At 51.6% G+C, this 26,858-nt stretch overlaps 10 protein-coding genes and 1 non-coding gene across 11 annotated transcripts; 7 read left to right on the forward strand and 4 right to left on the reverse strand.

The window, feature by feature from the left end:
* Nucleotides 1–192: 192 nt before the first annotated feature.
* On the forward strand, nucleotides 193–1,226 carry SCP_1501330 (hypothetical protein; the record flags this gene model as incomplete). Its single annotated transcript, XM_027764240.1, has 5 exons — nucleotides 193–267; nucleotides 325–479; nucleotides 529–610; nucleotides 676–700; nucleotides 757–1,226. 5 exons carry the CDS (start codon nucleotides 193–195, stop codon nucleotides 1,224–1,226), a joined length of 807 nt encoding a protein of 268 aa, XP_027620041.1.
* Nucleotides 1,227–1,485: 259 nt separating this feature from the next.
* On the reverse strand, nucleotides 1,486–2,648 carry SCP_1501340 (hypothetical protein; the record flags this gene model as incomplete). Its single annotated transcript, XM_027764241.1, has 3 exons — nucleotides 1,486–1,887; nucleotides 1,947–2,202; nucleotides 2,281–2,648. 3 exons carry the CDS (start codon nucleotides 2,646–2,648, stop codon nucleotides 1,486–1,488), a joined length of 1,026 nt encoding a protein of 341 aa, XP_027620042.1.
* A 177-nt stretch (nucleotides 2,649–2,825) lies between these two features.
* SCP_1501350 (hypothetical protein) lies at nucleotides 2,826–3,957 on the forward strand (the record flags this gene model as incomplete). The annotated part of the gene is made up of 8 exons (XM_027764242.1): nucleotides 2,826–2,976; nucleotides 3,037–3,155; nucleotides 3,205–3,283; nucleotides 3,336–3,410; nucleotides 3,467–3,530; nucleotides 3,581–3,648; nucleotides 3,704–3,786; nucleotides 3,856–3,957. 8 exons carry the CDS (start codon nucleotides 2,826–2,828, stop codon nucleotides 3,955–3,957), a joined length of 741 nt encoding a protein of 246 aa, XP_027620043.1.
* Nucleotides 3,958–4,629: 672 nt separating this feature from the next.
* SCP_1501360 (hypothetical protein) lies at nucleotides 4,630–6,003 on the reverse strand (the record flags this gene model as incomplete). The annotated part of the gene is made up of 1 exon (XM_027764243.1): nucleotides 4,630–6,003. The coding sequence occupies one exon, from the start codon at nucleotides 6,001–6,003 to the stop codon at nucleotides 4,630–4,632; it is 1,374 nt and encodes a 457-aa protein (XP_027620044.1).
* A 1,247-nt stretch (nucleotides 6,004–7,250) lies between these two features.
* On the reverse strand, nucleotides 7,251–9,489 carry SCP_1501370 (Mitochondrial inner membrane magnesium transporter mrs2; the record flags this gene model as incomplete). The annotated part of the gene is made up of 14 exons (XM_027764244.1): nucleotides 7,251–7,329; nucleotides 7,390–7,487; nucleotides 7,543–7,605; nucleotides 7,662–7,742; nucleotides 7,800–7,942; nucleotides 8,001–8,034; nucleotides 8,094–8,271; nucleotides 8,345–8,388; nucleotides 8,440–8,550; nucleotides 8,613–8,690; nucleotides 8,744–8,808; nucleotides 8,866–8,886; nucleotides 8,941–9,379; nucleotides 9,445–9,489. 14 exons carry the CDS (start codon nucleotides 9,487–9,489, stop codon nucleotides 7,251–7,253), a joined length of 1,479 nt encoding a protein of 492 aa, XP_027620045.1.
* Nucleotides 9,490–10,101: 612 nt separating this feature from the next.
* On the forward strand, nucleotides 10,102–10,957 carry SCP_1501380 (hypothetical protein; the record flags this gene model as incomplete). Its single annotated transcript, XM_027764245.1, has 6 exons — nucleotides 10,102–10,230; nucleotides 10,280–10,389; nucleotides 10,442–10,481; nucleotides 10,537–10,664; nucleotides 10,727–10,888; nucleotides 10,951–10,957. 6 exons carry the CDS (start codon nucleotides 10,102–10,104, stop codon nucleotides 10,955–10,957), a joined length of 576 nt encoding a protein of 191 aa, XP_027620046.1.
* A 1,577-nt stretch (nucleotides 10,958–12,534) lies between these two features.
* Nucleotides 12,535–14,089, forward strand: SCP_1501390 (26S proteasome regulatory subunit 8 homolog; the record flags this gene model as incomplete). The annotated part of the gene is made up of 7 exons (XM_027764246.1): nucleotides 12,535–12,682; nucleotides 12,745–12,864; nucleotides 12,923–13,534; nucleotides 13,588–13,697; nucleotides 13,748–13,841; nucleotides 13,904–13,971; nucleotides 14,036–14,089. 7 exons carry the CDS (start codon nucleotides 12,535–12,537, stop codon nucleotides 14,087–14,089), a joined length of 1,206 nt encoding a protein of 401 aa, XP_027620047.1.
* Nucleotides 14,090–15,479: 1,390 nt separating this feature from the next.
* On the forward strand, nucleotides 15,480–18,215 carry SCP_1501400 (P-loop containing nucleoside triphosphate hydrolase protein; the record flags this gene model as incomplete). The annotated part of the gene is made up of 9 exons (XM_027764247.1): nucleotides 15,480–15,850; nucleotides 15,907–15,969; nucleotides 16,021–16,067; nucleotides 16,127–16,511; nucleotides 16,574–17,143; nucleotides 17,215–17,498; nucleotides 17,558–17,676; nucleotides 17,732–17,837; nucleotides 17,896–18,215. 9 exons carry the CDS (start codon nucleotides 15,480–15,482, stop codon nucleotides 18,213–18,215), a joined length of 2,265 nt encoding a protein of 754 aa, XP_027620048.1.
* A 1,433-nt stretch (nucleotides 18,216–19,648) lies between these two features.
* On the forward strand, nucleotides 19,649–22,425 carry SCP_1501410 (Probable glutamate--tRNA ligase; the record flags this gene model as incomplete). The annotated part of the gene is made up of 11 exons (XM_027764248.1): nucleotides 19,649–19,849; nucleotides 19,905–20,067; nucleotides 20,117–20,457; nucleotides 20,511–20,932; nucleotides 20,991–21,158; nucleotides 21,213–21,234; nucleotides 21,291–21,375; nucleotides 21,435–21,600; nucleotides 21,663–21,819; nucleotides 21,873–22,193; nucleotides 22,255–22,425. The coding sequence occupies 11 exons, from the start codon at nucleotides 19,649–19,651 to the stop codon at nucleotides 22,423–22,425; spliced, it is 2,217 nt and encodes a 738-aa protein (XP_027620049.1).
* A 2,180-nt stretch (nucleotides 22,426–24,605) lies between these two features.
* On the reverse strand, nucleotides 24,606–26,594 carry SCP_1501420 (hypothetical protein; the record flags this gene model as incomplete). Its single annotated transcript, XM_027764249.1, has 3 exons — nucleotides 24,606–24,824; nucleotides 24,887–25,418; nucleotides 26,038–26,594. The coding sequence occupies 3 exons, from the start codon at nucleotides 26,592–26,594 to the stop codon at nucleotides 24,606–24,608; spliced, it is 1,308 nt and encodes a 435-aa protein (XP_027620050.1).
* A 101-nt stretch (nucleotides 26,595–26,695) lies between these two features.
* On the forward strand, nucleotides 26,696–26,791 carry SCP_t1501430. Its single transcript has 2 exons — nucleotides 26,696–26,733; nucleotides 26,756–26,791. It is a non-coding gene; the product is annotated as a tRNA-Ala (tRNA).
* The last annotated feature ends 67 nt before the right edge of the window (nucleotides 26,792–26,858 follow it).

A 26,858-nucleotide genomic window follows, 5' to 3' on the forward strand; every position in this document is an offset into this window, starting at 1 on the left:
CGGTTCTTCGATCAATCAGAGCGAGCGGGGAATCGAACCAGCGATGCATCGATGATTGTTGAAGCGCCGAAGTGCTGAAGGACCAGCCGTTGTGCTGACTAACTGTCGTTCAAACGGGCAAGTGAAGTCGTTCACCCGCAACCACCACCAAGCATCAAGTTCAACTAACCCAGAGCACGTCAGCACAAATTAATGAACGCACTGGAAGAATTCATAAAGGAGAAGCAAGTAGTATTACTCCTAGTTGGCCTCATCGGCTCTGGAAAGGTAAATCCGCTCATCCAGGTCTAATGCAAATGCATACTCACGTTGAAGAATTTCCAGTCTACCTTCGCAGAGGCGCTGCAGGAACACGTTCCAAATTTTCGGAGATGCAACCAAGACGACTTGGGCGACAGACGGCGCGTGGAGTCGCTCGCTCGCCTTTCCCTCAGCCAGGGCCTCTCCGTGTGCATCGACCGCACCAACTTTGACGAAGCGTAAGTCGACGGTTTTCTGTTCTGTAGTGCTGCTGCTCATCTGGAACAGGCAGAGAGCTACATGGATAAAGATCGCTCGTGAATATCTAGGGACGTATGTTTGGGTGATTGTCTTCGATACCCCGTATGAGGTGAGCCACCTGTGCGGTGTGGCGTAGCGTACGCCAGACACGTCAAAGTGACCCTTCCCTGTTAGGTCTGCATAGAACGATTACGCGTTCGTAAGTCTTACCTATCCCCTTACGTTGTGATGGGGCTCACATCGCTCCCGATGTAGGAACCAACCACCCAACAATCAAGACCCCGACCGAAGCACTGTCCGTCCTCTCGCGTTTCCAGTCCCAATACTACCCGCCTGCGCCACACGAGGGACACACACGCATTCTCAACTTACGCACGCCAGACCAATCACCAGCATACACCCGTGCTCATGTGCTCGCCATCCTACAGCGAGTACGCGATGCACCTAGCATTGATCCAGCCACAGCCTCCCGCCATGAGCCATCCACACGCGGAAGAGGGTATCGCGGCCTCTCTAGAGGCCGTGGATATCGGGACTCATGGTCTGGTGCGGGTGGGTATCGCGACTCCGCACGTGGATATGGTGCGCGTGGATATAATACGCGTGAGTCGAGTCCGTACTCTCGCCCAGGGAGATCAGATGCAGGCTCGTGGCGTCAGGGAGGCTCGTACAGTCAACGAAGAGACGATGACCGCGACCGCCGCTATCGGCGCACAGATGCCTAGAGATGCCCCAGTCGCGACGGTAACGTATGTCCCTTCGTTTTTTCTGCAGGTAGAGAATTTGAGTGCTGTGAGTTCCTTCATGAATATATCACTAAACATGTTTCAATTTGCTATGACTCTCGAACCTGAAGAGCATATCCTTGACCATCTTTCGTCGGAGCAGACCCACAGGATTGGTTGCAGTGAAGCCTTCACCCGGACCAAGTTGTTCTAACGATACACAACTCTATACCTACAACAAGCTCACGGAAAACGCATGTTACTGTACAACGGGGACCAGCCCGGCCTTCAAACCCACCACCGCCCCCCGCGCCGCAACCCTCAACCTCCCCTCCTGTACACCCTCGTGCGCCTCCCCGAATCCGCGCCCCAGCCGCTCAGCGATGTGGCGTACGCTCTCGTCATTCCGCGCCCACTCGCCCTCCACCCGCTGGCGCTTCCACCACTCCTCTGCGGCTGCCCGCAGCGCGGGATCGCGCATGACCGCGCCATGTGTGTAGTGCAGGCTCGCTAGGCGGTTCACGGTCTGCTCGAGCACGCCACGTGCGGCGGCCAGCCCCGCGATCGGCGGCGGCGTAGCGGGTGTGGGAGCAAGGTTGTGCGTGAGGACGGGCAGAGAGAGGAAGAGCAGCTGGCGAATCAACCAGAGGTTGTCGTGCCACTGGTCCCCCCAGCTCTGGATCAGCGCCACGGCATAGGCGGCAGGATGATTGGACGTACCATAAAGACGCCCTGTCCGTTCTTGGGGATATGGATGGGTGCAGTCAGGATCCAGTATCCCTCGATTATTGCAGCGCCCAGGAGCGCGCCGACGGTGTATGTCCGCCAGCGTTCACGGTCGCTCCCGGTTATCGTGAGGAGGCCCAGAATGACCGTCTCTCGGATGTATTCGAGCAACGCCCGCGGAAGCGCGAAGAGCGCGTATTCGTCAAAGGTCTTGCAGTGTTCGCAGTCTTGCACTACTGCTTGGCCGAACCTGCATTCCAGAACAACGAACCGCGGCAACAGAGTGAGCTCTTTCGGGAACAGTGCGAATTAAAGTGTATGCAAGAACCTGACATATAGAGTACGCATATCGAACGACGATATACGAGTGAGCAGCGTTTCGAGGGGCTTCGGGAGGGTGGCGTTTGCAGGCAGCCCCGAGTGTCCGAGCAAAACAGAGCGGACGATGTCTGGCGGCGCCGTCAATGGAATTTGGAGTCGTTGGAAGATGTTCGGTGGCCGGAATATGAGGGTGAAATAGATGATATAAACGCTATGCGCGACGAGGAGGAGCGTTAGCAGCGTGCGGTACGACGCGTCCGGCCGTATGGGCTGTACAAACGAAGATCGCCCCCGGCGTATAAGGTAGAAACTAGGAATAAGGACAGCGGCGGTAGCGACGAGAAAGGCGTCGATGGAAGCACTGATGTATGGCATCGTGGTAAACGTCGCATGCGAGTGGAAACACGACGCCGAAGAACAAGTCCGTCGTGGGCAACTGTGGCACAAAGACAAGCGCGTGAAGCACGTGGCTTAATACGCACTGAGATCTGAGATCTCACTTGAAGGCTGCTGTATTCCACCACCCCCACGACCATGTCTGCAACTCTTCGAATGTTTGCAAGGAGCTCAGGAGCTCTGAAGGCGTCTGCAAGACAGAGCTCGAATCTCTTGGTCTTCCCAGCACGGCAGTTCCATAATTTGTCGTCTGCTGCCCGCCGTACTCAGCGGTTTCAACGAGTAGGCACATCGGTTTCCACAAAGCGTAAGTAATACGCAGAGACTATCGATCCATGTCGCAAAAAACCTAGCCGTAATTCATTAGGATGGGCTACCTCCACATCTCCTACATCCTCGACCACGGACCCAGCAGAGGTTGAGTCCATGCAATGCCTGGAACAGGGCACACAAAAGCTTGAAGAGGGAGACGTTCAGGGCGCTAAGGTGAGTTCCTTGGTCTACCATACGACACCTACATGATAATGCTGTCCAGGTATTATACCAACGTAGCGTAGAGATCAAGCGTAATGCCAGCTCTCTGTTCAACCTTGGTGTGACACACTATCACCTCAGTATGCGGTATCAACGGTGGCATTCGTCTCGATTTCTCACAACCACTTTCAGAGGAATTTGACGAGGCCATAGCGGCGTGGAAGGAGTCCATAGCTCTGCAGCCGTCAAGTCCAGATGCCCACACCAGTCCGTTAACTCTCCCAATATTTGAACCTTGTAGCTTACACCAAGGGCTGTCACAGACCTTGCAAGTGCATATATCGTGTCACCTGTGAGCCGACCCGACCTCGCACTGCACCATCTCCGGTCTGTTGTGGACTTCTTACCGCGCTGTGTAACTAACTGGTTATTTGCAGCGTCGCAGTATCACTGTCACCCGACGACCCCGAGATTGCGTTCAATCTCGCAGCAGTCCTTGAAGCATGTGCGTACTCTCATCGAACTAACCAGTCTGTGCGCACACCTGACACGGATCGCAGGCGGCCAGCTTGAAGAGGCCCTCGTGTATTACAAGCGCAGCAAAGAGTACGGCGTCGACCGCGCCGCAATGCACATTCGCAACGTAGGCCTACCCTTGCATGTCTTCTAGGCTCCCACGCATTGAACAGTGAACACATATCTCCATGCACAGGTCAGCGCCAAGATCCTCGGACAAAAGATGAAGGCTGCGGAAGAGGAAGAGAAGCGCGCTCAGGGCCAGGACGGCCCATCATCGTCACAGACATCGTCCTGACATACAGGCCTCCCTCTTTGCTAGATCAGGCCCGGAGGAGTCGCCTTCATGCCTCTGTATCACGTACTAACACCATGTTGTATCATGACATGGAACGCAGCTGACATGGACAGACGTTGCGTGTCGAAGGTCCAGCGTGTCAGTCTCCGACGGTTGAAGTCCTGACGTGGTCGATGCCCAACCCAATTTCATTATCGCGACGTGCTCAGAAGTCACATTAATCACCAATCTCAGCCTCACTCCGCAATCTTCGTAAACCATTAAATTCGTGAAGGCGAGTCCGTTACAGTAGGGAAAAACATCGGCATCGTAGAGTACACAACCTTGATGAGAAATCATAGTTTAAACACGTAATATCCGGCTGTGTGGTGGAGGAGAGGGGTAGCGACGAGCACTGCGAGAGAGTCACTACAGACCGCGAATCGCTGCAAATTAGAAGCGCGAAGACGTGGCACAGGATGTAAACTCCAGTAGATGAAGCAGGATAGGGGCAGACATTGAGGGATAAATAGTACGCGGATACCAACTAACTGTCAAGAAGCAGACACAATAAAGCAACAACCAACGTAGACGGCCAACACCTGGCTTTTCATCTACCTGCTTGACATGAGCAGCTGGCAAGAAGAATTACAATGAACTTACTCCACCGTACAGCCGCGTTCAATGCAGCATCTAGTCACGCGGGGGAGGCGGCATGTCCGGAATCAAGACGTGCATCGGCTTCATTTCTCCAAAGCTCGATTTGTGGTCCAATTTCGGTAAATTGATCCCTGCGGCCGCCAGATCCTCCCTGGAGTGCGACCTGCTGCCGTGATTCTCCCATAAACCACCACTGACGGGCGCAGGATCGTTATCGACGGGAGCATCTTCCATGTAAGTAGGAACGGGCTTGCGAGCCGCGCGGCGTGGAATGCCTGCAGACGAGGAGCGATTTATCGGTACGACATCGGCAGGTGAATGTATGCTGGGAAGCTCGACAGGACCCTGCAGCGCATCGGGACTGTGCACGAGTATAGAGGAGTCGACAGATCGCCGGGATACGTGGCGCGCCGCGCGATCTGCACCGAAATCCGTCAGGGCCATCACCTGGCTCTGCGAGCGAGCGCGCCCGCGCCCATACGATCCGCTGCGACGCGGCGAGGTAGGGCTCACCGGGCTCGCGAGAGACGAGCGCCTGCTCTCGGTGTACGGTAGTGGAGGCACCGTCTCGATGGACTCCCGCTTGTACGGCGAACCCAGCTTAGCCTCGGCAATATCCTCGCTGGAATACTGCTCGACCGCCGTCTCCTCGCTGTGCTCGCTGTGCGACACAGAGTCGTGGGAGCGCTTCGTGGGTAAATCGCCGTTGACTGTATCGCGTGACGACAAGCCAGTCCAACGCCCCTCTTTCTTCGCGCCGGCGTCGCTGAGGGCACGCGTGCGCGGCAGGATGGGACCCGGCCGACGACGGCGGTACAAGAAGAGAATCAGGAGTATCACCACCACAAACGCTACGCCTCCAATGACCCCGCCTACGATCGCCCCGACGTGATGATTGCTGGACGAAACGCCGGCCGACGGTTCAGGGGTAGATACCGATGCGAGGCAAGACGAATTTGTCCCGCTGGCGACGAAGAACTCTGACGACTGGGCACTAATCCCTGCGACCTCAGCAGCTAAGACGTACCCGCCGGCCGCGACGTTCACCGGAGACCATATGTACAAGAGCGTCGTCGGATCGAGCGCCGTGGCAATGGACTGATTCAGGTTGGTGGTGCCGTTTTCGATGATTAAACCATTCAGAACGTAAAGCGAAAGCGAATCTGCGGGGCCTGAGTAGTTCCAACCGACGAAACCAGACTTGCAGGAAGTGAGATTGACCGGGGTGGTAAAGGAGAACGACGCCGATGGAGAGGGAGTAACCGATGTGGGCGTGGGAGTGTTGGATGTCGTGATAGGAGGAGTGGGCGGGATGTTGAGGGGGTTTGTAGATGAAGCCATACCTGAAAGTACCGTCCCAGGAAGCGAAACAGGTCCTACACCGCCTTGGGTGAAACTTGCTGCCATGGCAGTGTATCACATAGGGTGATTGAAGCAGTCAGTAGACAAAAAGGTCTAATGATAACGGAACTCACCAGAGAACAACCCAGCTCAGGTAATACTTCGAAGATAGAATGCAACGGTGCTATTAGTACAGGGTCTTCGCCATAGATCGTGGGAGGACCGAGGGCGCCTGAGAGGGGGGGCCAGAACGCACCCAGCCCTAACCAGGCACTGACTAAGCGGAAACTTTGAATTGAAGCGATCGTGAAAAACATTCAATTTCACGAGGCTACATAACAGCAGAGTAGCAGTCATCTAGTCTCCCGAAGGCAGATGGTAGACACTCTGCTTCAACCTCGTACCTCGGATATCCGTGTCTGACGTCTGCTTTCTATAAGGGGCTCTTACTAGGAGGTCGTGATTGCCGACCCGGCACATCACGTGCTTGTGCGACGCGCCTGTAAATCGCGTCGAACTCGTCGTGTTTCGAGCACAAGAAGTCCCCCTGGCGTCCCCGTTCTACTACACGGCATCTATTCATCATACTTTCCGATATTAATATTATTTAAGATTGTTTCCAGGGACTTTTGCTGTCCTATCTGCTCTATATTGGTTTAAGACTGATATGCCTGAGTCTCGTAGGAATCTCTCTATTTTCTCTGTCTCACACCGAAGGAGAATACACCTCTCTATCATATCTCTATTACCGCACTTCGCCATGCCTGCAATGTGCCCAAACTGGGGTGGAGCTAAAGCATCAGGAAGACTAGTGAATTTCGACGGATTTACCGTGCCAACGTGCATACCGTGTCATAATTGCGTGAAACTTGGGATTTTTGTGCGCTATTTGTCTTGCGCAAACAAAGCCATAAGGGGAAGGTCGGGGTTGCATCGGGCAGTACGCCCAAAACTCTACCGGATATGGGTCTGTTTGCCCCGGCCAAATAAGCCAGAGAAATCCCGGGGTTTCACGCAATTATGCAACACGCTGTAAGACTCCATGTTATTGAATGCTACAAAAGTTTGGGCTCCGCCTAAATTGTCCGACCTCTCGACAAGGAGTCGCGTCAGAAAGCGACTACAGTCATCTTCTACGTACCAGCAGACAACGTAAGAGATGTGGCGAAATAATTTAATTGCATGGGATCCTATGTAATCTGACGGCGATGTATTATGACATGCAAGAAATACGTATGTGAGATTGTTGCACAAACCTTCATACTGCAGGCTGGTGATATCTGCAGCAAGACATGGAATCACAGAAACACGTCCTACAAATGTGGCAACCAGGTCTTCCTAGCTGGCCTGCGATTATTTGCAGAAAGTCCAACTTTCCGTATTTTGGCTAGTCTGTAACAAGAGAGGATAGTCAGAGGATGCCGCACATCAGTTATGGTATAGGACGTGTACCGCCGCAGAACTGTGACAGCGAATGCTGCCGCAACGATGATGGAGAAGCCCGACATGACTGCAAAGGCATATTCATTGTCTTCGAGGTGACTCCTCAACTGTATGCGAAGAATTACACGAATGTCTCTTTAATATGAAAGGTTGATGGCTCACATTCATGCCAAACAGTCCGGCAACCAGAGTTCCGATACCAACACCCATAGTCAGTATTGACACCTATGATCAAAAATCAATGGAACTCAAAAAGGTAACACACCGATAAGTTGGCATACCTTGAGATCGAGAGTAAGTAGCGCATTACGATTAGAATCTAGTAACAGTTCTACAATTTCCTGTGTTGATTGTACATTGCTCTGATTAAAGAGTTAGAACCCTCGTCAACCAGAAAGGATACGAAAGCGAATTTATACCTGCATGTTTTCCGCCTCGTTTACAATCTCCTCCACCTGTTTTGCGAATGACTCAAGGAGTACCTCCAGTTCCTCATGATCATCAGGGTTCCGATCAATATCATTTTGCTTGCCAGTCAGATACATGGCCGCAAGGTCCTCGTCTAGAATGCACAGATGTAACACGCCACAATGAGAAAGTGCAAGTATATGGTTACACACCCTGTTCGAGAACTTCTTCGAGAGCTTCTTGAACCTATGTGAAAGCACAAATCATACGTCCGATGTGACTACGAGCCAATGCAGCGCACTCACCAATTTAGCTCGATTTTGAAAGCCAGCCAGGCGTCGAGAGTAATGCAGAAGACGCTTAAAGCGGTCATGATCAATGTCGTCTTCCAGCTCAGCCAGGAGCCCCCCAACAAGATTGCGGATGAAGACCATTTCTGCTTCCAGAGCACTTAGCACCGATAAAAGTACCGACTCCAGTGCCCTGGTATTCCGAGAAAGCATGTACTATATGAGACAACGCATTGCGGAGAAGACGAAGGGTAACAGGTGCTGACCGAAACTCGTAAGGTAGTCCAGACATTTTGAGTCTTAAATTATGCTAAGAAAATGCAGTTAATAGGGTAGACATACCAGACGACAACACGCTTACTTCCAGGTGATACAGAAAGACGGAATGCAGCCTAGAGTCTGCCGATCCATAGGTATCGAAAAGAACCACGGCATCTGCCTTAATGAGGGCGCGAATATGAAGCATATTGACCTGAATAAATAGCGAGCTAAATAACAGGAAATAACAGAAGCGCCTATGAGACAACTACATACAAGTATAGCTTCCTTCCGCACAAGGATAGTGGGCACGAGGTTCGGGATCCTGGAATCTATTTTACGTAGATCACGGGGCTATCTTCTGACTTATCAGTTGCTTGTGAGAATCGGCAGGACGACCTGCTTACGTTCAAACGATGTTCCGAACACAAATCAGCTTTTCTGAACTGGCCGGAAATTGTCTTCACGTTGCCTAAAAACGCAACAGAGGTCACTCAATGGCCTTGGGAGAAATTCAAAACGTACGAACCGTCGGCATCCAGTATTGTGCCTGTCCTCTGTCGCGGTCATCAGTGTGTTGCGGCGTACAAAGAAAGGAACTCACACCGCAGCATGAGGTCCGCAGGTTGACGCGATTTCATGGCCTTCTCCAGTATAGCTACTTTGGCCGCCTCTTCCTGACCGTCCGACGGTTCGTTGTACGGTTCACCCGGCCGTAAATTCAACTTGTGTAGCCATGATATTCGCCGGGCTCCACCAGATGGCGAATGAGACAACCCAAAGCGAGACAGATAGAGTGGAGAGACCAAGCGAATGGGTCTTTTAGTCGCAGAATGGGAAAAACATCGAGACTCAGTGCGAAAAGTACACGTTCTTCCGAGCAGGTGCGACTGGAGAAGAACGTTGGACTGCCTGGCAAACGCGTTGACGAGGGCCCTCACATGGCTTCCTGCCGCTGTCCAGAGCGTATGCATGCGCGGGAGAGCCTGACCTAGTACGAGCAGTTGAAACAACCACAAGCACAGTCCTGCCGCAACAAATGTCTGGATGGACGAATGAGCGGCACCGTGACTATGCGGCCATCCCGGAGCAATGCCGGTGTGCTTACCTCATCCTCCTGCGTCGCCAAACCGGGATAACGCACTTCAGTCATGTTCTACTCTTCCCGCAACAAAGTTTACTCAGCTGTGCCTCGCAGCGGTGCACGGAAGGTGGGCAAAGCAAGTCGAGAATACGCGTGAATGTCTGTTGCATTGGGATTCTGTATTTTTCGACCGCTCGGTTACCATGCTTTGCGCAACAAACAACAAATTCTCGGATTATAGTAAGACACAGTGACGTCCTATTCCGCCATCAATTCCGCCACTGATCCATACCCCTGCTATCCACAGAAAGAAAAGGAATGAGCGAACCGGAGCCTTAGAACCTTTCACCGCCAAAGCCCAGATTGTGTAATAAGGCCTCCATATTTATTAATTCCGCAGGTCATGCGCATTCCGAGGGCATGTGATGAGTCCGCTGCAACAGTGTCAAGGATAGTGGCGAATGCCATGATCATCTTACAGACGAGCTAGAACGGCAAACATGTTGTCTTGTATCAGACGCCTGCGCCTTTCTCGGCTTTGACGGGCCACGGAACTACTTCCGACCACATCTTGGCTCTCCCAATCGCTCTTCCTGTATTCTCCATTCGCTTCGAATGCAACTCAGTAGTCCAATAAGATGTCAACAGCTTGACAAGCTCTCGCTCTCCCCACTCTTGACCATGCACGAAACAAGAAGACTTTTGGAGGCTGCAGCAGCGCTCTCCCAGCTCCTACGAGCGAGAGGAGTCCCTCACGCATTCTACGGCAGTGTCATGACCGCTGTGCTGTCCAACGCCCCTCTTGCTGACGTATGTGGGTCATAACTGATGTTTTGCAACGAAACTCACCATACAGCAGGAAATCTTTTGCATAGTCGAAGGAGGGTCTACACATCCATTTCGTCGCGTACGACAAGCATGCGCTGGAAGCCCAGACATAACGACGACGGTATCCTCATGGAGCAGTCGGTGATATCGCCTCTTGAAATTTTTACAACACCCGTTAGTGATGCTTAAGCAGACTGCATGCGACGTACCATCGGTTAATCCCCCGAATTGATGTGAGTTTCTCAGAATCCTCCGTACACAGTGCTCACTGATAACGCCGAATGATAGATTGAAATTTTACCCGCGGGAGAGGAGGGCCCGCTACACCTAGACTCGACTACCACAGTGACCATAGCAAGTATTCCATTCTTGACGATCTCCGAATTCATCAGAGCAAAACTGAAGGCATGGACGATGTAAGTGTGACGCATTTTTTCGATTTGACGATGTCTGTCGTCTTGAAACAAATGCTCCGCAGTCGTGCGATGGAAAAGGACGCACAAGATATCGCTTTTGCGATTTCGCGATACTGGGACAAAGTGGACATCAACAGAATACCGGAGCAAGAAATGAACACGTTTGTCCGTCAGTATCATACGGCTGCACTTGGGTGGGCAGCACTCAAACAAAAATATGGCATGTGAGTCTTTCTTGCCTGCAGTGCCAAGGCTGTCAAAGTTGATGCCCTGCCCTTCACATGAGTCCATGACCCATATTCGAGATCGACGGTGGAGCCTGAAAGGAAGTGCTGCGTGCATTCAGATGTGCGATATCGAGACGCCGGTGCGGCAGTGGTGGAGTAGCGTCTTGTAAGGAGTGTATGTTGATTTGACTACCTGCGTGCCGCATCCACCGGGAGATTGAGCTCGAGACCAGATTTGTACCCACTTGCATGTGATGATTTGCCTCGTAGCTTTAGTTGACGAGAACGCCCCTGCCGCCCGAGTCTCGAATACCGAGGGTCTAGTCCATCTGCATGGGAAACCACTCTGGGGAGAAACGGCTATCACAGGGCAGGAACACGCGGCTGAATATTGGTGAGGAGTGAGGCAGGGGTGGTTCCATAGGCTTGGATGACGTCTTTTACGTGCAAGGCTGATCAGCACCAAATGTAGGTTCAAAGGCGTCTCTACCGTAATCGCGAAACCCCGAATGTTGTCGTATCACCAGTTGAAACGAAATCCGGTGACAATGTGGTCCCCACGAGTACGGCTGATTCCGGAGGTGCAGATGGGTGAAAGACGAAAAGGTTATCGGTCAGACGGGAACTCATCTAGCAGTGAGTGAAAGAACAGATGTGAGAAAATCAGATAAGGATGCAAGGTCAGAGGCGATCAGCTTCTCCGGAAATAAAGGATTGGACCCATCAGTACGCCAGCGGAGCGATTTTCGCTAGGCCACTTGCTATGAGCACACCAGGCATGCCGCGACTATCAACGGACGTAGCGAAAACCCAGGAACCCACATGTCTGGAGCTGCGACTTCGTATACACTTGAGACCATCTCGGATTTGCTGCTCGCCCAAAGGCTGGATGTCACGCTATCAGACTGTGACAATTTCCTTCCATCCATATTAAATTTCTGACAGCTGCGAAGGCTTCATGGGCCCCAGATGTCTTGATCCAGGTATCAATTTCTGATCCATTTGAGGCCTGAATTTGTGGATGCCCGTAAATCCAATTCTTCAACTGAGTCTCACTTCAGTTCTCAGCTCAGATGCAAATTTTGTTGATCAATTTGGTGTGCTTACGATACAGTGTGAGTCGCTGAAATCCTGCATTTATCCAGGTCACATATTCAGGACGGTTTCGGGTGTTACTCTCTGCTCAGCGGTTGTAAAATTGCAAGCAACGGGGTGCAATCTCGTCATGAGCCCGGTAGCAGAACCTATGATCGGAGACCCCGCCGGCGTAAATGTAGCTCCCTATAATGGATTGGGCACGGTATTTCCTTGCACATCAACAAACGTGCGTATGATCCCTTGAAAAATCCAAGCACCCACCTCGCCCTCGGCGGCTTAATCCGCGAATTGGCCAGGGCCTTCGGTCTACCCAGACTATTCCCATACTTACTTACGTTCCTATTAATGACGAGCTACTACGTTCAGCCTAAGTTGGGAGACGGGGTTCGACTAGAAGGCTGTCAGACTCGATGATTCGCGGGATGGGCCTGACCTGTGACATTACAAAGATGTCACAGTAACGCAAGGACGCGTAGTAGACCTTCGAGCACACTAGTACTAGTACAGCCCTCTCTTCACGTATTCGCCATCTTGTTTTGCCATTTATGCCTGTCGCTGTGCAGACCCCTACGCCTCCTGGTGGGATAAAATTGTACTATCAGGCCAAAATAGAGACCGCGGAACTTGACATCAACCAGAAGACCCAGAACTTGCGACGTTTGGAGGCTCAGCGGAATGCGCTGAATGCCCGAGGTAAGTAAGCGGCGGTTTCTGGTAGTTCCTGCTCACGATTGATATTGACAAACGCATACAAGTGCGACTGCTACGCGAGGAGCTGCAGCTGCTCCACGAGCCTGGCAGCTATGTCGGCGAAGTAGTGAAGGTTATGGGTAAGAACAAAGTACTGGTGAAAGTACAGCCAGAAGGGAAATACAGTGCGCCATCTTCTTTCGTATTACCACGTCTTTAAATTATATTCGCCTTATTCTCCAGTTGTCGACTTCGATTCAGACATTGATGTCTCAACACTGCGTCCTTCGCTCCGTGTTGCTCTCCGTTCTGATTCATACACAATACACAAGATTCTGCCGAACAAGGTGGATCCTCTCGTATCTCTTATGATGGTAGAGAAGGTCCCCGACAGCACATACGAGATGGTCGGCGGTCTCGACAAACAGATTCAAGAGATAAAGGAAGTCATCGAGCTGCCTGTGAAGCACCCAGAGCTCTTCGAGTCTCTTGGTATTGCTCAACCAAAGGGTGTACTTCTCTACGGACCTCCAGGTACGGGGAAGACATTACTCGCGAGAGCCGTTGCGCACCACACCGATTGCAAGTTCATCAGGGTGTCCGGCTCTGAGTTAGTTCAGAAGTACATCGGCGAGGGTAGTCGGATGGTCAGGGAATTGTTCGTCATGGCCAGAGAGCACGCGCCAAGTATCATCTTCATGGACGAGATTGATTCGATTGGAAGTTCGAGAGGGGAGAGCGGTTCCGGCGGCGGCGATTCCGAGGTTCAGCGGACAATGTTGGAGCTGCTGAACCAGCTGGATGGGTTCGAGCCGACGAAGAATATCAAGGTTATCATGGCGACTAACCGAATAGGTTTGTGATTTTTCCTTGTTGCGTGTGATCACTTTCCTGACACCAGTCTGCAGATATTCTTGATTCTGCGCTGCTCCGACCCGGTCGTATCGATCGCAAGATTGAGTTCCCACCTCCAGGTCCTGAGGCTCGTGTTGCTATCTTGCGCATTCACTCGCGGAAGGCGAGTTTTCCTTTCCTTTATCCTGTCCATGTTGCTCAACATGCGAGTAGATGTCATTACAACGCGGAATAAATCTTCGTGCTCTGGCTGAGAAGATGGGACAGTGCTCTGGTGCTGAAGTGCGTGGTATTTGCACGGAAGCTGGTGGGTCACTCGATTGAACACCATCAAAACTGTTTCATTAAACATTTCATTGTTATTCTCAGGAATGTATGCACTCCGAGAACGGAGGCAGCATGTCACACAGGAAGATTTCGAGTTCGCTGTTGCCAAGGTCCGTAGTATGACCCAAACGTTGGAAGCCATTACTCAGTCCATCTCACGGACTACTCTGACAGGTTCTCAAGAAGAACCAGGAGGGAAACACGTCGGTCAACAAACTGTTCTCTTAGTGTCTTCTGTCCCCATCTACACGATTGGCCCCTTCCACCACTTTGCTTCGCTCTCAGCAGAGTTTGTAACATTTCTTGCAATATTCATGTCTATTGCACGACCTGTCGTAACTGAGGACGTTGTTTGCCGAACGTAACAAACGATTACCCTTGTCCAATGTGGCATGCGATCACGGCACTTGCCGGTGTCACCAGTGGGCACATGTGGGCGATTGTCGCTACCTCATAACGCTACATAAGTAACTTGTCAGTGCGGAGTAGCCAAGCTGCCGAGTGCTCTTCATGACCAATTCACTTCTACCGTATCCACAACCTCCTTCGTTAATCGTTATGGCCTGTTTGATGACATGGATCTCATGTACTAAACCCCAATCCTGGGATCCGCTCCTTTTTTTAAAGAGCTGCTCCTCATAATACTTGCCCATCCGAGTTAACCTCTCTGCCTCGTGGCAAAGCAGAAGGACGTCGCTTCTCGTAAGTAGTTTCAGCGCCAAAAGGCGCGCCTGGTCTGGCTATAAGAACGCGTGGCATGAGGTGCACTCGTGGACTTTCCTGTCTCTCATCGACTCTCCCCGTCCCTAGGCGATAATGGTCTCCATCTGTCCTGCACTACTATCCGCCGGAGTCTGCACCGATACTGCGTGTCGCTATAAACATGATGTGCACATATGCAGAGTCTGCAGCGTCGTTTGTTATAGTGTTCACGTCTACGACAACCATATTAAAGGTCAAAAGCACCTGAAGAAGGTCACTGGTACCACGGTGTTATTTCACTGTTCTATATGCAAAACTAATGTGCCCAGTCGACCAAGTGATTGGAGCGGTCATATTGGAGGGAAACGTCACATCAGAGCCGCCGCACGGCAAGCGGTTAGTCCCGTCGTTGAGCCTCAAGAGCCAGTTACTCCGCTGGGACATATCCACTGTAATATTTGCAAGAATGACATTCTGGAAGACTCATGGGCTCGACATACATTATCGCGGTCTCACCAAAGGAAGGTCTCTTTCTCCAGGTACGAAGCAGCCTTTGAAGAGGCCGAGAAGGATAAACACGGAGTAGTCATTTCTCATGGCGAGACCGGAGCGGACTTTGGCATTGTGGAGCTTGAAAATGCCCAACAGGGTGTCAGCATCGTCCTTACGGCTCAAAACACGGTGCCTTTGTCGAAGATCACTTTTGTGGAAGCCAAATTCTTCTCGGCATTGTCTAACACGAGAGTTGCTACATTGTAAGTGGTCGCCAGGATATAAATATCACAATATTGATAGCAGATATAGCTTCTCGTTATCTTCCCAATTTGTTAGTCAATCACTCCTGCATAGGCAGGATCTACGCATCGCCGTGAAGTTTCAACAGAGCCATCGTGGTCAATATGAAGATCGTCTCGAGATGGTGTTCAAGGACACCGTACTTCAGCAGCAGTTTGTGATCGTGCGTTTAGTAAAAGCGATCGTCGGCAGTCAAGCCGATCACGAGTTGCTAAAACCCAAGTCACCTTACGTTCCCCGAAAGCACACAACGAGAGAACCTGAACGCGAAGTAGTCTCGGGCGTTCCTCCGGAGTCGAAGAATACCATTCCATACGTGGTGAAGTTGCCTCGCGCGGAAATTCCCAACCGCATATCTTCCGCCTTATCCAAGGGATCATCAGCGAACATTATCACCTTCTTCCGGCAGTCGGTTCTGCCCAGTACTCTTGACAACAAAACACACGGCCAACATTTCAAAGCGCTCATATGGGCGGAAGAACATCGCACAGAGTAAGTGGCCCATTTATAACGGAAGCAGCGCCTTCACTGACAATGATGTTATATAGGCTCGACCTCGCAATATATGACATCAACGGGACACAACTCAACAGGCACAACAGATATTACTAGTACGATGGTCTCCATCCATGACTCCTTCCGCTTTTGCTCACCTCCTTAAGTCTGGCTGTTCCCGGACTGGCGGAGAAGCGACCGAGTGTCCTTGTTGGTGAGTACCAACCTGCCATCTTTGTAATACAACGCCGATGTCATGGTCGTTTCATTCAGGCGACCTAATCATGGTCCACCCGCATGATTCTTTGGAAGGGAAGTGGTACGAGGGCTATGTCCACGTCGTACACCGGGAGGAAGTGGGGCTCTGTCTGAACGGGTCCTACCGAGGCCACTCTGAGAGTCAACGTTACAACATCCGATTCAAACTGAATCGTATTCCTCTGCGCCGTCAGCACCAAGCTCTCGACACCGCTTTCTATCCTGACAGAATCCTGTTCCCGCTCGTGGCACATGTCTCGACCGGGAATCCGCCATCCGTGGCAACCATGAAGGCCGGTATACATAACAAGTTGATAGCCAACAACCCAGCGCAGCTCCAAGCAGTTACTTCGATTGTGTATCATCCAGCTGGTGCCCCTCCCTTCGTTGTTTTTGGCCCGTGAGTATACAGTCCTTCATCCTGATGCGTTACTTCTATCTTACGCTTGTGTTCTGCGGCAGTCCTGGGACAGGGAAGACCATCACAATTGTGGAAGCAATCATGCAACTCATCAACCACAACCCACAGGCCCGAATTCTCGCATGCGCCCCGAGCAATAGTGCCGCGGACCTCATTGCCTCCCGTCTCATCAACAAGCTGAGCAACGCCGAATTGTTCAGATTCTATGCTCCGTCTCGCTTCAAGGACCAGGTCCCCGATGCACTTCTTACCTACAGCTACAGGACCGCATCTGGCCACCATTCCGTCCCACCAGTAGCGACGTTAAAGCGCTATCGCGTGATAGTCTCGACGTGTGTCTCTGCCGGTTTCACTTATGGCGTAGGAATGCCTCGTGGGCATTTCAGCCATATCTTTGTCGACGAAGCTGGCCAGGCGACGGAGCCGGAAGTTATGATTGCAGTCAAGACGATGGCGGACAACAGTACAAATGTCGTACTTTCGGGCGATCCGAAACAGCTCGGACCTATCATTCGATCACCGATCGCGCGCGAATTAGGACTTGAGGTCAGCTACCTCGAGCGGCTGATGCAGCGCGAGCCTTATGACGAGCAAGCAGGCTACGGCAAGTCGTGAGTCATTTGCTGTCCATCCTCACGATGGATGATGAACACATGTGCGTCTGGCTGACTGATGCATTCAGGGTGGTCAAGTTGGTGCAGAACTTCCGGTCCCATGAAAATATATTGAGGTTCCCGAACGAACGATTCTACCATGGAGATCTGCGTCCCTGTGGAGATGCAGGAGTCATCAACTCGTTCATCGGCTCGTCTATACTGGTATCGAAGAATTTCCCTATCATTGTACACGCAATCTCTGGTCGTGACCTTCGAGAAGCGTCATCGCCTTCGTTCTTCAATATCGATGAGGTGACACAAGTGAAGGAGTATGTTCAGTTACTGCGAGCAGACAGGCGCGTACGCATCAGTAAGGACTCCATCATCATGCGGAATCGGTATCCTCATGCTAGGGGATGCATTTTCTAGCGGACGCTGATATCGGTGTAATCGCACCATATCATGCACAGTGCCAGAAGATACGAGCGGTATTGAGACCCATTGCTGATGGAGTTAAGGTCGGCAGTGTGGAAGAGTTCCAAGGCCAGGTAGGTTGCTTCAGGATACTATCAGCGGGCTATCAAGCTCAAAGTTCACATTCAGGAACGGCGTGTGATCATCATATCCACTGTTCGGAGCAGCCGAGAGTTCGTCAAGTATGACCTGAAACACACTCTTGGCTTCGTGGCCAATCCACGCCGTTTCAACGGTGCGTATTCTCTCGCTCAGTATCCTCATTGAAAACTCACCTTTCTGCTTCACTGCAGTCGCTGTCACTCGTGCGCAGGCCCTCCTCATCGTCGTTGGCGATCCTTCGGTATTATCACTTGACCCGCTATGGCGCTCCTTTCTGAACTATGCGCACATCAACGGTGGATGGCGTGGCAATGCCCCTTCTTGGGATACACTCGCACCGGTGGAGACCGGTAGCGATTTCAGTGGACAGGTGCGCGAATCGCGACTGGCCAATATGGATGATTTTGCAAGGAGAATGGAGGCATTAACACTGGAAGGGGTGGCCGACGGGGTGTTGCAGGATGATGACCTGGACGTGAACGTCGACAGGCCTTGGCGTGAGGTTGAGTAGCCGTATAATAGGCGTTCGACTGTGTTACTCCAACTGATTGTTTCTTGCTCAATGGATTTGAGATACAATCTTAGATCATGATTCGAGCAAGAGGAGAATGTCACTCGCTGGTCAAGCTTGGTCAGATGTAGCGCGACAGCCATACTGGCGAGAGATGGAAGTCACTACCACGACTTGACTAGGTGATCTTTGCGCGACCTAATTCTCCGCTTGCTGCCGGACTCTTTGCTATCGAGACTGCGCTCGCAAAACTGCATCGCAAGTGTGCGGATATTTTTGGCATACCCTTTACATAATGTCAGGGATCGCGACGAGTGCCAAGGCGAGAGTAGGGAAAGTAGGGAGGGAAGTATTTGATGAGGGCCATATAAGTAGTAGTGACCGTTTAGACAAGGGCCGCGAACTTATCGTCACTGGGGGCAAAAGTGGATGTTCTGCCTTGGAACAGTGTCTGAACATCCAAGGAACAGATTACGTTTTTGGACATGTCACATGTTCTGAACATGATAAGGAACATCTAATATGTCTCGCACAATGTTCCATTGGAGAGCATGCTGGAGACATGTTGCATGTACCATTCTGGAACATATAATATGTCTCACACAATGTCTCATTGGAGAATGTCCTGCAGACTTGCCGCATGTTTCATTCTGGAACATTTATCATTTTGCTACTATATTCTGGGCTTATCTCTTGATGCAATATGCTCTGTATAATAAGGATTTCCCATGGCCAAACACATTACATTTCTGGCTGCCGTTAATCTTCAGAACATTGTGAGAAGATGTTAAGTGCTCCTACTCCAAACATACAAGATCTTCTGACCACCAAGAACATCTGCAGTACATGTATGATACATACTAAAATTTTACTAAAATTTTACATGTACTGCAAATGTTCTTGGTGCCCAGGACATCTTGTATGTTTGGAGTAGGAGCACTTAACATCTTCTCACAATGTTCTGAAGATTAATGGCAGCCAGAAATGTAATGTGTTTGGCCATGGGAAATCCTTATTATACAGAGCATATTGCATCAAGAGATAAGCCCAGAATATAGTAGCAAAATGATAAATGTTCCAGAATGAAACATGCGGCAAGTCTGCAGGACATTCTCCAATGAGACATTGTGTGAGACATATTATATGTTCCAGAATGGTACATGCAACATGTCTCCAGCATGCTCTCCAATGGAACATTGTGCGAGACATATTAGATGTTCCTTACCATGTTCAGAACATGTGACATGTCCAAAAATGTAATCTGTTCCTTGGATGTTCAGACACTGTTCCAAGGCAGAACATCCACTTTTGCCTCCAGTGCGTTCGGCAATTTAGCTCGAAGCAAAATTGAGTCACATGACGAAACGACGAGTCAGATTTGAGTCAAATTTGACTGCCTCCGAGTCTTCAATAGCACTTTAATAATTATCACCATGATGCCTGGACGACTGATTGTCTCTGCGGCAGCGTTTCCCTATGCAGCGGCGGCTCTGGCATACTACACACACCAAGCTGAACTAAGCTTCGATTCATCCGCTACGATCCCGATCCTCCAGATCGATGGACACAAGATCGAATCCGAGGATGGTATTGTCAATGCGCTCCAGTGTGGCATCCCAGGAGACAGTAAGAAAGTAAGTCGTATTGATTTTCACCTCTTATGTCTTTCCATTCAAGCCGAGATCATAGACGAAGGAGTTCGTGTCGCTGGCGAAGACAATGCCGACCCTTGTGGCGTTTGATGAGACACTCGCCGCTCTTAACTTTCTGGACGACCATCTCACATTTCGAACATTTCTAATTGGCCATGATATCACCGTGGCAGATTGGGTCATCTGGGGCGCAATTAAAGGCCGGTCTTCGAATTTCACTGACCGTTCACTTTACTCACGCCTTGACAGCTTCTGTCAAGCTCGTGGGTCTTCTCAAAAACCAGCGTCATTGGCATCTACTTCGCTGGTTCTCGTTTTTGGAAAGCCTCCCTACTATTCAGTCTGTGCTCAGCTCACTGCTCGAGGCTAAAGTCCTAAACGCACGGTCTGCTTCCAAGACAGCCTCTTCTTTTGCTCTAGGTCTCCCAAACGCCACTGTGGGCCAAGTTGTCATGCGATTTCCCCCAGAGCCGAGTGGATACCTACACATAGGGCACGCAAAGGCTGCCATGCTGAATCAATACTTCGCCCAGATGTACGGGGGAAAATTGATCATTCGCTTCGATGACACTAACCCGTCCAAGGAACGGGTGCGTGCAACATCTCTCTGTCGCGGATTTGAAACCGATCACTCTGTAACCAGACCGAGTTTGAGGACACAATCCTGGAAGACCTTCGCCTCCTCAACATCGTCGGAGATTCCGTTTCGCACACATCAGACTATTTCGCGCAGCTACATACTTTTGTCGTCAAGATGATAGAGAGCGGCAAAGCCTACGCGGATGACACCGACAACTCTCACCCTCACGATTTTCCTTGTTCGTGCCCCTCGAAGCAACACGGCCCACAGTCGCAAATGGCTCACGAACGGTGGCATGGTATCCCTTCCAGTCGACGCGACGCTACAGTCGAAGAAAACCTGCAGCGATTCTCCGAGATGAGTACTGGGACTGAGGGAGGCCTTCGCTGGTGTATCCGAGCGAAGATTAGCGTCGATGATCCCAACAAGGCTCTTCGCGATCCAGTTATCTACCGCACAAATCTCGTGTCTCACCATCGCACAGGGTATATGTTTTGATAGTATGTCGACGTATGACAACTGAGAATTCCCCGCGCAATGTAGGGACAAATGGAAGGTCTATCCGACCTACGATTTCGCGTGTCCTATCGTGGACTCGTTGGAGGGCGTGACGCACGCGCTCAGGACGAACGAGTATCGCGACAGAAACCCACAGTACTATTGGATGATCGAGGCTCTCGGCTTGCGCCGTGTGTCTGTTTGGGATTTCAGGTGCGTTCATGTCATTTATGGGCACCTCTTAATGATGATCCCTTGCAATGGTAGCCGCTTAAATTTCATCTACACGGTGGGTAGTGTCTGCATCTATCGTGGCGAAGGATTACGGTGATGCTTTTCAACCAGCTCCTGTCAAAGCGAAAGCTTCAGTGGTTCGTTGACCGCGGGCTTGTTCGTGGTTGGGATGATCCGCGTTTCCCAACTGTCAGAGGTACCGTGTCATGTTTGCAATTCTCATATCACATGAGTATCGATCTTCGTTCTCACTAGGGATCCGCCGTCGCGGAATGACTGTAGAAACCATCCGACAATTCATGCTGTCCCAAGGTCCCTCACAGGCGGTCGTTTCCCTCGAGTGGGACTCCATCTGGGCGCTCAATAAAAAAATCATAGACCCTGTTGCGCCACGATTCTGGGCTGTGCTCAAGGAAGATATGTACGGGAGTTAACCAACCAAGGGAGAGAGTGATGGAGTGCTGAGCGTTTTCTCTCTTTCAGAGTTCCGGTAATGATTCTCGGAGGACCTGCGGGCTACGAGACAAGATTGCAGCCGAAACATAAGAAGAATGTGGACATCGGAGAGAAGACTGTAGTGTACGGCTCATCTATCCTCATCGAACAGCTTGATGCCGCTTCGTTCAACGATAACGAGGAAGTAGGCATGTGGACGGTCAATTATTAATTGCGAAGCTGACGTATTTCGCTCAGATTACTCTCATGTCCTGGGGAAATGCCATAGTCCGCTCCCACACCGTTTCGCCGTCTGGTCGTACCACCTGCATATCTATGGATCTGAAACTAGAAGGTGATTTCAGGAAGACCGAAAAGAAAGTGACTTGGTTGGCATCCCCGACCTTGGAGCATCCCCTTGTAGATGTCACGCTCCTGGACTATGATTATCTCATCACGAAGAAGAAGCTGGGCGAGGACGACGCCTTGGAGGACGTGATCACGCCTGTTACAGAGTTCCGTCAGGAAGCATTCGCGGATGCGAACGTCCTTGATCTGAACAAGGGCGATATCATCCAGGTTCGTTATTCGGATCTTCTGTGTGCGAGGTGTCGTTGACGTTCTCTCATATTCTTCATAGTTCGAACGGAAGGGATACTATATCCTCGATGGTATCGTCGAACATGCACAAGGGGCAGGGACGAGGAGGCTGGAGTTTATTCGTATCCCGGATGGAAGGGCGGTGAATCTAGCGAGCAAGGCGGCTGCAGGTGCCGACATTGCACCCGAGCAAGGTGTCAATAACGCCTAGTCTTGCGCAGGCCTTGAGACTCCGAAGGAAATCTGACGATGTTTCGCCGCAACAACGGATTGAAGTACGACCTGCCCGACCTTTTTCTCCATGTCACTTCTCTCGTTGTACACTGTGATTGCTATTGCTGTTTGCACTAGGAACGACTCCTTCTTCCTATCTACTAGAGGCTGGTTAACGAGCCTATGTTTGCACAACATTTACCAGCGTGGGGTTTTCCGAGAATTGCGCGTCTCGCATAGTGGTAGGTAGTTTTCAGCTGCATCTCATTCAGCACTTCTTGCAACCGCATAAGCATGCACTTGGATTTGTACTATTATTCAACTCCGAGGTGTTCCTTGAAGGAACCGCACAAAACGACCGCCTTTTCGCGCCGCAGCGAGTCGTACCCCAGCGTTTGCTGCCGGTACACGGTCACGTACACTTCATCGGTCTCTCCACCACCACTCACCCGTTCGGCGAACGGCAACCACGGACGTGTTTCTGAGGTAGGTCTGCGACAGCATATGCGAGATGGTCAGTGGTCGTGAGAAATAGGTCCAAGAGACAAAGGTAGTCGTCGAGCTACCCGTGAAGCGCCTAGAGTTCAGGTAGTCTCCTGGTACTGCATTGCTTAGCCAAGGGGTATGCTTCCCGTGTTGCGATTTTGCGTATTCACTCGCGTAAAGTGAGCTTTCAAACCCTTTGTTGAAATAGAGTTGATTAACAACATGCGAGTAGACGAAATTGCAACGCTGGATAATTCTTCGTGTTCTGGTGCTGAAGTGCATACTTGCACGAGAGTCAGTAAGCCATTCGACTCAACTGTATGCCAGGTGCAAGACTGCTGAAATTTGCAGGTACTTACAAGAACGGTGGCCAAATGTCACACAGGAGGATTTTGAGTTCGCTGCTCCCAAGCTCGGTAGTATGATCCATATATTGTCCAATCTATCTCACGGATTACGTCAACAGGTTCTCAAGAGGATCCAGGAAGGAAATATGTCGATCAACTGTCCTCTCGGTGTCTTCTGTCATGTTGGTGACTCCCACCGTGAATATGGCTTCGCTCTGGGCGTAGATTGTACCACTTCTCATGACCGGGACCCGTCGCAACTGAGTATAATTACAACCTTGACTGACCTCGTCAAGAGTAGGCTAGAATGCTTACAGCCAGGTAAGTACCCTTCTTGAGTCGTGACAGGCTGGCCTGCGCCTCCTCGCCTCTTTCCTCTCTACACGCACCCCTTCAAGCTTCACCATCCGGTCGCGATTTCTTGCCTCCGAGGTCTGCTCCTTCACGAATCCCTGCACAACCTTCCCCGCGCCTTTCGAACCTCGCTTGCAACACTGCGTGGCGCACACCTGTTTTGACGTTTCCCCCTCGGATAATTTTATTTAGTTTGGAATAAAATTGTTCTCTTCACGGCCCTTCCGCAGTCAGCGCGTTATATACAAAGCACCGGTTCCCAGTCGCACCCACTCTCGGATGGATTCCCGTATGTTAAGGTTGGCCGGTCCCCCGAGCATGTATTTGCTTGTACCCAAAGTAATGGCACGAGCACTTTGCCCACCACAACCGTTGCTCGTATACTCGAGATAAAAATATTTGCCAGGCGACCCCCTGGCCCAAGTGCATCAATCTACACCAATCTGATCATAGTCGACTGCGATAGACATACGAAACTCCTGCTCTCATGCAACTACATTAGCTGCTCATGTTCGGTGCCTGTTAAAAGTCTGAGACTCGAACGCGGCCGACAAGACTGTCCGCGTTCCGCGTCGGCGTTATCAGAGGTGTTTGCGTCGAACCTGGCCTGCAATACTTCGCGGTAACTTGCAGTACCTCACTATCACTTCGCCAACCACTAACCTTCCGAATTGCAATCCCTGGAGCATTGGGAAGCAGTGGACGCATCTCTGGCGTCCCTTGAGAATCAGAGCCATGGATTACAGAAACAAGACTACAGCCACCTGGCCCACCTGAGAGATTCTCTTCAATTGCGTATCTTTTGCTACATTGAATGTCGTCGTATAAATAAGACGTACCCCTCCCCACATATCCGTGCACCGCCCAAGAACTGCCCAAGACAAACCGCTCACAGTCCGAGGCAAACCAGCTCATCAACGCGTCCCAACTCCGACCCAACAGCCAGGTTCATCAATGCAACTCCCCCCTCCAATCCGACGGACCAAGCTCCTCAACGCGTCTTACCTCTCCAGCCCGAGGTGCCAAGCACGCCCCCTCCGCCAACGCCGAACCCAGCAAACGCGCCTCCCGGGGCAGGTGCTCCTCCACTGGAGCCCTCCGCTGAGACGGGGCTATTCCCTTTCATATGGAACGACGAGCGATACGACGACTGTGGGAGCGCCATGATGGAGAGGAATTTGTTCGGAACTGGACGGTCGTCGTTGTTATACTGCCATAGACGATTCGAACAGTCAGCAAAAAAATAGATTAATCGGGTAACACATTGCGTACCTGGAACTCGAGGCCGATCCCGTCCACCTCTGAGACGTCAAGCAACTTAACCATCTTGCGCCCGATGCTATTGACCTTCTCGACGTCGTCCTTCGTGCGCGTCCACAGCTGGATGCGGTCGACCTTGCTCCGCAGGCTCACGACCGCGCCGCAGATCTCGTCACCCTCATCGAGGTCCTCGCCGACGAGCGCCATCGCGAGCCAGCTCCAGCAGCGGTCCAGCAGCTGTGGATTGTTCTTCATCGTGAGCACCCACTTGCCGCCGTCTGCGTTCGCGGGGTCCTCCCACATCGGCTTTATGCCCGACTTGAAGAGGTGGTAATTCGAATTGCGCTCAAGCCGCGACGGCGGCTTCAGCCAGTTGAAGTACCGGCAGAACGACTCGACCGTGTCGAACTCGCCGATCACCGTCAGCCCTGCCTCGTACTCTTCCGACTCGGGCGGCTGGAATGCGGACTGCGGCGGCTCGGGGATCGCGCCCGCCGTCGCTGGGGTGAAAGGTGTCTTGGCTTTCGAGTCGTGGTAGAGCATCCTGAGGCGAGAGTGAGGTAAGAAATTGAACCGTAGGCTCTAACATAATAATAGTCCGCTGCAACAGACAGCACCCGGACAGCACCTGCGCTCAACCGGACTAGACCAGACTGGCGCATGACGCGTACACGTCTCCGTTCTAAGGTAGTCTCACCCAAATTGGTCTTCTCAGCTCCTGCGGCGCCAAGAAACTCGGCAGACGATCGCAGGGGGGGCTGTGACCGTTGCTCAGATAGCAGCCTGGTTCTTGAAGAAAAGACTGTATAAGCTGCTCTAGCGGCAAATGTGTGCTCAATGGCTACAAGCTTGGGACTAAGCTCCATCAAGCAGTCACACTTCCGCTACGAAGCAACAAAATCGACAGCCTGGACACGTCGCAGAAGCGGGGCGAGAATCCAGCAAAATTCATGTAATCCTTTGGGCAAGCCTCACCTCCGAGCTAAAAGCCGCAGAAGTTAAAGCACCGCAAAGTCGCCGAAGTAAAATCTATCACCCATGAACCTGCCAAACCAGACACAGACGAGAGGCCGAGCGAAAGAATGTCCGGAATTTTGCACGTTCGAGCCCCAACGCCAACTCCTCATGCTCGCGATTGTATGGCATGAACAAATTCTGCTTACCATGTATGCTCAAGCGGGTGCTCCGGTGCCTTTATCCGTAGACCAGGTGTCTTTGGATCTTCGATGGTCTCTGCCTCTGGAGGTTTCGCGGAGCCATCGACGGAAAGCGTCCTCGCCTTTGCAAGGCGGGCGGTGATAGCGTCGAGGCTGGGAATATTCTTGTACCCTATGGGCACTTTCTCCTTCTTCTCCGTCTCCTTGTTAAGCCTTTCGAGCCGCTCTGTAGTGAGTTGCTCGCCCTTGTCGGGGATGGGTGGAGTAGTGGAGTTGCTGTGCGGCGCGGAGGCGGAGAGATTTGCTGGCGAGACGGATCGCGATCCTGGCGGTTGTACCGCTACAGAGTCGGTGTTGGATGTGACCGTCGAAAGAGAGGTCTGGGAACTCGTCCGGAGGAGGGCGGCGGCGAGGCGGGGACGTGAGGCGGCGGAGGCGGGGTTGGTTGAGGAATTGAGGTTGATGCGCGCGGCGAGCTGGTTGAGCGACGGCATACGGGCTCCCGAGGATGCACGCTCGGCCTTTGGGGCTGCAACAGGAGCTACTGCTGGAGGTGTGCTCATGATGCGTGGTGGTCGATGTTGAGCGGATGTCGAACAGTTACATAGGGCAGGTCCCTGGTCATAAACAAGACCTGTAGAGATTTTTGACTTTGAGTTGCGTTGGGCATGTGGTGTAGTTGGTTATCACGCTCGCTTAGCATTCGCAGTAAATCACGCTGTCATGCGAGAGGGGTCCGGTTCGATCCCGGACATGTCCATAACATTGACCGATCCCGTTTTTGCCCCCTCAGAGGTCCTTTTTTTGCATGAGAGATCTAGAATGGA

Source organism: Sparassis crispa, assembly GCF_003851025.1.
Source record: "Sparassis crispa DNA, contig_000014F, whole genome shotgun sequence".
In the NCBI taxonomy this organism is placed as follows: Eukaryota; Fungi; Basidiomycota; class Agaricomycetes; order Polyporales; family Sparassidaceae; genus Sparassis; species Sparassis crispa.